Raw genomic sequence first — 9,405 nt, 5'->3', positions numbered from 1 at the left:
GGGATGGCTGTATTTAGATATAGATTATAGATATCATAACTACAACCATAGCCTCTTCACAGAAGGAGAGGCTGGGATTAATGAAAATCAAGATAGAGCTCCAGATATCTATGTTTAACCCCGTAAGTTGTTGAATTAAAAAAAATTGTACATAACCCATAATTGATAGGCACTTCTCTCTAAAACAAATACACTATCAAAGATTAAAGTGATAAATTATAAGAAAGGAAAATATGTATCATTTACTACAATCATTCCCTTTTCCCCAAACTTGGCAAATATATGAAAGAAATGGTAGCAAGAGGGTACACTCTTTGATTTGCAAAGCAATTGGGAGTAAATGATATTAACAAAAGTCGCAAAGAGCACGTTTTATTAGTTCAATATTTCCATGTGAAATATGGATTTAAATCTAGAAACCAGGAGAAACAAACAGCATTCATCAACAGGAGAACTTACTCCTTCATCTAGTCACTGCCTCGTTATCCTCAAGAACAGAGTGCTACGTGGTGATCTTTCCAGGGCTTACGTAGAGGCCATTCTACCTTTAATAAAGTCTGTCCTGGGCAACAATAAAGGGGAGCTGTGCCTGCTGTAGACCTTGTAAAATCAGCTACCTGGGAGGCTGAGGCAGGAGGACTATAAATTCAAGACCAGCCTGGGAAACTTAGTAAAACCCTATCTCAAAATAAAAATAGGGTTGGAGATGTGGCTCCCTGGTGGAGCACTTATCTAGCATGCATGAGGCCCTAGTTCAATGTCCAGTGAGGGGGAGATGAGGCAAATATAATAGACACATAATCTTAAAATTAGAGAGAGAGAGAGAGAGAGAGAGAGAGAGAGAGAGAGAGAGAAACAAAGATGAAACTCAGGATATAGATAGATAAAGTGCAAACATTTCTGAGAGAAATGATAAAATTATTTAAATTTACACTATAAATTAAATGACTGGTAACAACTCCTCTGAGAGTAGGATTTTCTGATAGAGTATGACCGGGGCTCAGAGGGCAGGATGCAGGGACATGCCATTAACCCAAAGCTGGCACCTGGGGGGCTCTGGGTAGAATGTGTTCCTTTCCAGTCGGATCTTGTTCAAAGCTTTCTTTGTCATGAGGTCTTGATTCAGGCAAGTGAAGGAAAAGAAATTATGTTGCATGTGTACAGTGTAGAAAACTTTCAATGTGGGTGTATCCAATACGAACTTAGGAAGCCCACCTCTTTGGAAGCAAGCCTACAGCCACCTCCACCTCCGTTTGCCACCCAGTGGCTGCAGAAATAAACTGCTTCCTTTGCTGGCTACAGCCCCGAGTTTGTTTAAAAAAAAAAAAAAAAAAAAAAAAAGAGGTAGATTATGCCATACCAAGAATTTCAAGCCGCCAAGACATGGCTCTAGATGGGTTTGCCACCGCAATCATTGTAGTAAATGGTATATATTTCCCTTGTGGCTGACTCGGTTTGCGCACGGGTCTCCAAGGGCTAGGTGCCCTTTCTCCCGCGTCCCCGCTTCTCCCCGGCTTCAGATACTGACCGGCACGGAGGACACCGAGCTGGCCCGCGACTCGCGCGTCACGCTGTTGGGCATGGCCAGGGTGCAGCAGGACACGCCCACGGTGGCCTCGGGCAGTTCGTCGTCCTCCGTCCACTCGTTGAGCTCGGGGCTGAAGCACTGGATGCACTTCTTGTACTTCTTCTCGCCCTCGTTCCAGCCGCCCAGCAGGTAGACGCGGCCGTGCAGCGCAGAGGCGCCCGCCGTGCTCACGCCCACGGGCAGCGGCGCCACGAAGCTCCAGCAGCGCGCGGCGGGGCAGAATCTCTCCACCGAGAGCACGTCCACGCGCTCGCCGCGGGGCCCCAACTGGCTGCCCCCCATCACGTACACCCTGCCGCCCAGCGCCACGGCGCAGTGCCAGCCGCGGGGCGTGCTTAGCGCGGGCAGCTCCTGCCACGCGTCGCGCGCGGGGTCATAGGCACACACGGAGCGCGAGTAGGCGCCGCCGATGTAGCCGCCGGTCACCACCACGCGGCCGTCCGCCACGGCGCTGGCGTGGCAGCAGCGCGCCGCCTCCAGCGGGGCCTTGGGCTGCCACTGGTTGCTGGAGGGCACGTAGCACTCGAGCGAAGCCAGGCTCCCCTCGGCGTTGCGGCCCCCCACGGCGTACAGCAGCCCGTCGAACACGCTCAGGCTGAAGTGCGTGCGCTTCTGCGTCATGCCGCCCAGGTGGATCCAGGTGTTGAAGCGGGGGTCGTACCTGAGGGTGCAGAGAAAGTGGGACGGCTGGGTGTGCACGCGGGCAGCCCCTCCCGCCCTAGCGGAACCCTGGCCGGAGCCTGCCGGGAAGCGGGGTCTCATCGCCATGCCTGGTGTTCCGCTCAGCCTGAGAACGTGGGGCAGACGGTTCTCGAAGCCATTTAGACAACACCGAGCCCGCAGACGTCTCCACCCACCGGGATTTAGAGGTGAGCACGTGGGTAACAGGATAAAAGCTGAGTGTCTCTGGAGGGAACCGGGCCCTTAAGGGCGATTCCGCCATCTTCCCAAACCAAGGACCCCTAGCTCTCTCTTGCTACTGAATTAAGACAGGAGTTGCTTGATGGGTTTCTCCTTCCTTACAGACCGCCCCCCTCCACACCGGTACGCCTGTCTTGGCCATTCATTGCCGCAAGAGCCAGCTAATCCACCCATCTGAACCTCCCTCCTCTGTTAGACTACACCAATGGAATTCATGTCTAAAATCAACAAAGCCTTGATTAAATTTTTTTGATATATTTGTTTTTATTTTGTGTCTATAAGTGTTTTGCCTGCATGTATGTAAGTGCACTGGTGTCATGCAATGCCTGTGAAGGCCAGAAGAGGGCGTTGGATTCCCTGGAACTGAAATTACAGAGGGTTGTTAGCAGCTATGTGGGTGCTGGGAATTGAACCCCGGTCCTCTGTAAGTGCATTGAGCAGTCCCTCCAGCCCCAAGACAAAACTCTTCTGTTTTCCATTGCTTATTGGTAGATTAAAAAGTTTGAGTTTATAGAGATTTTTTTTTTAATGCTGTATTGTTTTCAGTACAGAAATCAACACTCACAAAACCAATTTGAATGCTGAAAGGTGAAATCAGCAGATGGAAAAGAAACAGACTGGGTAAACTGATTTCCCTTGTTTACATGGCTCAGAAGTACTAAGAGCAGAGGACTCGCTCCTTCGGTGTGATGTGCATCTTTGTCCTGTTTCACATCCAAGTAAAACTTTCAAGTAGTGACAGAAAAGGACCACCAGGGCTGAAGCCCTGGCTCAGTCGCAGAGTGCCTGCCTGTCATAAGTGAGCCCTGGGTTCAAGGCCCAGAACTGAAAAGGGGAGATAAAAAGACTGAAAGTCAATTGTTTGTGTTGTTTTTTCAAAAAGATTTATTTTTATAGATTTTAAAAATTATGTGTATGCATGCGTATCTGTGTGTATGTATGGGAGAGGCCAGAAGAGGGCATCAAATCCCGAGGGAATTGGAGGTACGGCAGTTGTGAGCATCCTGACATGACCAAAGGAGTCCTTTCCAAGGGCTCTTGATGTCTGAGCCATCTCTCCATCCCTTTGTTTTGACTCTTGTTTCATGATGTCTACACATGCATCTTGAAACCAGAATATCTTTAATGAGATGTTAGCTCATTGCTTGTTGGACTTTGTACTACTGTCATGCTATAAGCATGATTTGGTGAACATTTCATATATATGGAAGTTTAATTTTGTCAGACATATACAAAAGTAATATGGTCTTAAATTCCAGTTTTGAAGGATGTAGTCTATTTTTGTTCTTTTCCTGTGTCCAAATAATGATACTTTCAGTTATTCAGTCTCCAAATATTTAAAGTTCATTAGCTGCTGCATTTTTAATGACCTTATTTTGTTTACCAGTTATGAACCTCACAGTTGTCAACAACTAAACTTTAAGGGAATTTTGAACTATGTTTTCTCTGTGTGTGGGTAAGGAGTGTGTGTGTGTATGTGTGTGTGTGTGTGTGTGTGTGTATGTGTGTGTGTGTGTGTGTGTGTGTGTTGTGTGAGTGTAGGAACACTTGTGCCATGGTGCATGTATGGAGGTCAGAGATAACACTGGGTGTTGATTCTTGCCTTCCATCTAGGTTTAGATATGCTCTCTCTCTTCATTGCTTCCTATGTCAGGCTAGATGCCCACGAACTTCTGGAAATTCTCCTGTTTCCACCTCCATCTCCTTATAGGGCTGTTCTGGGATCAAAGATTCATGTGCTGCTCTGTCCAGCTTCTTTGTGTTCTGGGAACCAAACTCAGGCCATCAGGCTTGTGCAACCAGCACTTTACCCATTAAGTCATTTCCTTGTCCCTATTTTATTGTTTCTTAGTACTTAGTTTTGAAAACTAAATTCTTTTACTGGGTGGGTGTACTGGACCCACCTAGAAGGCAGAAATGCAAATCACTACCCCTTGGTGCTACGACTTCTCTGTATTAGGTTTGTCACACATAAAGTGAGAATATCCTGTCTTCCCTTTCCACCTCACAGGCTTGTTCTAGAAATCTAAGGTGCAGGCAGCACAAGATTGAAGAGACAAGGTACAGAATGGGGGAAATTTCTTTGCTAAGAACATATCAGATAACAATCAATAGTTAGAATTCATAAAGAACTGCAAAAATTGAACACTCAAAAATTTCAATAAATGTCAAAAGAAAAATGTAAATGACCAGTAAATATTTGAAAAAGTGTTCAATATTCTTAGCCATCAGCATAATGCAAATTAAAACTGCTTTCAGATTCTTTCTCACCCCAGTCAGAAAGAACGGCCATCATCAAGAAAACAAACAAATGCTGGTAGGATGTGGGGAAAGAACTCATACCCACTACTGCTGAGAGTGTAAACTGATACACTGACTGGAAATCAGTGTAGCTTTCCCTCAAAAGACTGAAAACGGAGCTTTCATCTGGCCCAGTCACGCTACTCCTGGACATGTACTGGCAGGACTCCAAGTCAGCACAGCATGGAGCTAAGCACGCTTCCATGTTTAATGGTGCTCTCACAAAAGCCAGGAACTGGAACCAGCCTAGGTGTCCATCCACAGGGGAATGGATAAGGAAAGTGAAGTGGATATGCACAATGAATTTTCTCAGTCATAAAAGATGGAATCATGATGTTTGTGGGGAAATGTATACAATTGGAGGTCACTATGTTAAGCAAACTATAAGTCAGATTTAGACAATACTCTATTTTCTCTCGTATACAGAATTAAAATTTTTCTCTAATCTCTGTCTCCATCTCTATTTCTCTGTCTCTCTGTCTCTGTCTCTGTCTCTCTCTCTCTGGTGCAAATAGAAAGGAAACTATGAAGGGGAGGAAGAAGGGGTGGTAATGGAATTCATGAGATGTGAAAGCAGAAGGACCAAGAAGAAGAGGTGGGGAGAGAGGTGAAGGGTGAGGGGACGGATAAGAACAAAGTGTGACGATGTGTGAAAATGTGTGATGAAACCCATCATGTATGCCAACTTCACAAAATAAATCTAGGGTGCATGCATACTTGAATGCACTTTGCATGAGGCACAGAATGTATCTAAAGCTGCATCATCATCATTATTACTGGGCCAGTGCACTAAGATAACAGGCATGATTACTCTGTGTCAAAGCAGTCTCCCCACATTTTTATCCATTTCCAATATCAATAATTATCAGGTACCTGCAGAAGTTGCTGACTGCATGCTTGGCTTGATTTCTGGCATCATTCTGGTCTTCACCACCAGCTACGTAAAGGAATCCATCCATCACAGCCACACACTGATTGAAACTCTTGGCCGGCATTTCTGTAAGTTTGCTCCATCCATTTTCAGGGTCTCTATACAAAATGTCTCTACTAAGGGACTTCTCAGTCAGGCCTGGGCGTCCTCCAACAGTGACAAGAACTCGGCAGCCGCCTCGGATTCTTGTTCGCCTAGACTGCAGAGTGTTTTGATGATACGGCAGTAAGTGGTAGTTCATAGCATCCACTAGCAGCTTGTGGCAGTCGGCATCCTGCATCATTCTCGGTACAGACTGAACATAATTGACCAGGTCTTGTGCAGAGATGGTACCAAAGCGAATATTGCTCAAGAGGTCTGCTGCATGTTTCACTCTCTTTTGGTCAAATTCTAACCATTTCATTGCGATCTGGAATGCTACTACCTCAGAAGGCAATTGTAAGTCATCATCTATAAGAAGCTCATTAATTTGTTCAAATGTAAGCTTCATAAAATGATCAGATTCGGCAAATTCAATGAAGTTATCTCGTATAAATTTCTGGGCTGTTGCTTTTGCAGTTTTCAAGGAGTATGTTTCAGCAATATTAACAATATACATGCAGTTCTCAACACTAATCTCGCGTGTCAGAAAATCACTACACATCTTCACGAGAGTATGGATCTGAAGGTAAACAGCAGCAGAAATGATGGTGCCTATTGTGTACAGAGAGAGGGTCAGCTTTCCAGTATAGGCATATGCAATCACTGTGGCTAGGCCTAAAGGGGCAATATCATTAAGGTCCACCCTTTTAGTTGATGGATCTTTTTTTAGGATGTTGTAAAAGTACTCGCTGCATGAAGCCATCACTGACTTATGAACATCAAAGGATTTGGTTTTGGTACCAATGACTAAGTCACAAAGGAAGCTTTCTTGCCTCATTTTACTTAAACCTTGCAGTAGGTTAGGGCCGTAAGAAGTGTCTGTTAGTTCAGAAGAAATGCAGCTAAGGCCATCGCCTCCATCTAGCAGCCCGTTCAGAGCACTTAGTTTGCTTAGGGGGCTGTCTTCCACTGTGATGGTCATCTCATTGATGTCTGCTCTGTTCTTTTTGACAGTCTTCTTTTTGGGAGCCATATTAGCAAGCACGTTGCCACAGTCAGGAGCTTACTAAAAGAAAAATAAGGGTGTGGTTTTAATTATGCTTTGGACTTGAGGTATTGAGAAAAGTTTCATAAATAGTTTTGTAATGGCATAAAGTAGATTAATCTTCAAAAAAGCATAAAGCTAGTTGCACATCTTATTCACCTTAATTCAAGCACCAAACATTGAATATTATTTTAGAAAGATGTATATTATCTAATGAAATCTCTCATAAAGGTGTATTACCAAGGTATATTATCCGACTGCACAGTAATTATGGAATAGTAAACATCATTTGAAAGGCTTAATTTAATCAAAAAGCAAATTATGACTACCTTGAAGGTTTTCCTCAACAAAATGCTAAAATTTAGGAATCCACATAACCCTTCCTCTGCACACGTCCCTGTGCTTGTCCAGTAGGACAGCAGCACGTGGCAAAAGACAGAAAGAATCTGCTTGTTTTCAGAGTTTGACTCTGAAGTTTTGACTTCAGAGGAAGTTTTGACTTCCTCACATCACTCAAACTGTCGTGCACCCACATTTCTTTAAAAGACAAATTTCCTTTCTTACTGTTTTATGCAGTCAATTCTCAAAGTGCATTTGACTTATGTGTTGAGTGTTCTCTTGTTAGATTTGTTTGAGGAGATTTAAAAGGAAGTTATCAGCTATCTACTACTGCATAGGCAGCATTTTGCTGGGAACGATGGACAGTAAAAATGTAATTTATACTATCAAGATATGACATGACAAATAGAAAATGTTAAGAGGAAGCTACCTTTATGCAGAGTAAATGAAGGCCGTGTCTGCACCTGGAAGAAGCCAGATGGTTTATTCCTGCCAATGTAGGGCTTTCAAGGAAATCCTGAACTTGGATCAGTAATTTGAGTGCTTCAGACTGAAAACCTAAATATTCTGTTTCTCTATCATTAGATAAATGATGTTTTGTTAGTGGTGTATAAGGTGATATTGAAGACATGAATAACTGATAGCACAGGACCCCTACGCACCAGAATGGGCTCAGGACACGGTGTTAAAGCTAGCTCCAGAGGCCCCTCTGAAGTGCCCTGTGTGGTTCTTCAGTCCCTGGATCACAGTGACATCCAGGGCATACTGGGGAACATCTGGGGGCAAGAACGGTGCAGAGTGACTCCGGGTAGTTGCTCAGCTGGGTGTTCACAGCAGTATTTGTTTAATGCATACGGAATATTTATAGGGGAATTGCAGGGTTTTTTTTTTTTCAGAAAACAGGCTGATAATGCTGGGGTTCTGAAGAAAATGGTCAGCAGAAATTTCTGAATAAAATGTATGATCACTAGACTTTAGAATCAGTAATATCTGATGTATAGTTGGTGGTGTTTTTCTGTGTTGTTACTCTCCATGTCATCTTTTAAAGAGGCATCTTTTTTATCCTTAATGTAGTTTGATAAAGTTCCAGTTAGGTTTCCACAAGTACAGCTATAAGCTAGAGGCGAGTGTGGAGAAGGGGAAATAGGGGAAGCAAGCTGAAGGTGCTGTAGAGTGAAAGGTGAGGCCGTTCCTGCAGGGGAGTCAACAGTACAAAGAGCACAGAATGAGTGCCCCTTCCATATGGTGTTTCGGTGGCTCAGCCTAAGAGCAGGCTCCAGGTGGTGCTGCACAGGACAGCTGAAGTTCTGGAAGAAAGCATTTCTGATTTGTAGAACCAGAGAACAGAGTTTGTGGCAGGCACATTCACTGGAAGACGAGGGAGAAATTCCAGAAAAGATTCAGAAAGGAGAAGCCCAGTGAAATCTAGAACCTTCAGGAGATGATAACCCTGTGGAGGACCGTAAAAGACTGGCTTCTCACCAAAGTTCTGTTAAAGTAATGTGACTCTTTAAAGCAAAAATGATATTATCTCATGAAGTTTCTGATCAGAACAATGCACCAACAGACAGCTGAAGCATAAATATGTGTCACAGACTAAAGAAAATTGGTAGGTGCAAGCGTTTCTTTTTCTGCTGGCCTTTCTCACATAGGCCAGGCTGGCCTTCAGCTTGCTACATAGCTGAGGATGACCTTGAATTTCTGATTCTCCTGCCTTCACTTCCTGAATACTGGAATTACAATGTGCAGCTCACATGCCTACTTGTATGTGGGGCTAAAGATGGAACCCAGGGCTCTGTGCATGCCAGATAGGCACTCTGTCAATTAAGTTACCTCTCCAAAATCCACCTCAGAACATTTTTTTTTTTTTTGCTGTTGTTAGGTTGACGTGCTGGGGATTGCACTCTAGGTAAGCACACTCTCAGAAGTCTGTATCCTCAGCTTGGCATCCATATTTTATGTCCAGTGGTCGACGCAACATAAACTTATAAAGCCTGTGGAATTAATTTTGCGTGTCATAATAGCTTTCTTATAGAAAGATAAATCATATATCAATCTAGAAACTTTACTAATTACATTAGAAAGATAAGAATAATAAGTAAAATTAATGCTAGTAAGTTATTTTTCACTTTAACATATATAAAATACTATCATTTTGACAATGAAATTTTTATAAAATTATCAATATATTTTATATTT

At 43.7% G+C, this 9,405-nt stretch overlaps 1 protein-coding gene across 2 annotated transcripts in view; it reads right to left on the bottom strand.

Moving 5' to 3' along the window:
* Positions 1–1,490: 1,490 nt before the first annotated feature.
* Positions 1,491–9,405, bottom strand: part of Klhl31 (kelch like family member 31) — a 23,931-nt gene continuing 16,016 nt past the window's right edge. For both annotated transcript variants that reach the window (XM_008836538.2, XM_008836531.1), the window contains exons 2-3: positions 5,684–6,888; positions 1,491–2,249 (exon numbers count right to left, since the gene is read on the bottom strand). In XM_008836538.2, coding sequence (XP_008834760.1) covers positions 1,517–2,249; positions 5,684–6,855 — 1,905 coding nt within the window. In that variant the 5' untranslated portion in view covers positions 6,856–6,888 and the 3' untranslated portion in view covers positions 1,491–1,516. The remainder of the gene's footprint in view (positions 2,250–5,683; positions 6,889–9,405) is intronic.

This window comes from Nannospalax galili, unplaced genomic scaffold (assembly GCF_000622305.1).
Source record: "Nannospalax galili isolate Female #2095 unplaced genomic scaffold, S.galili_v1.0 scaffold930, whole genome shotgun sequence".
NCBI lineage: Eukaryota > Metazoa > Chordata > Mammalia > Rodentia > Spalacidae > Nannospalax > Nannospalax galili.
Note: the sequence above shows the minus strand (reverse complement) of the source record. Positions and strands in the feature narration are given on the sequence as shown.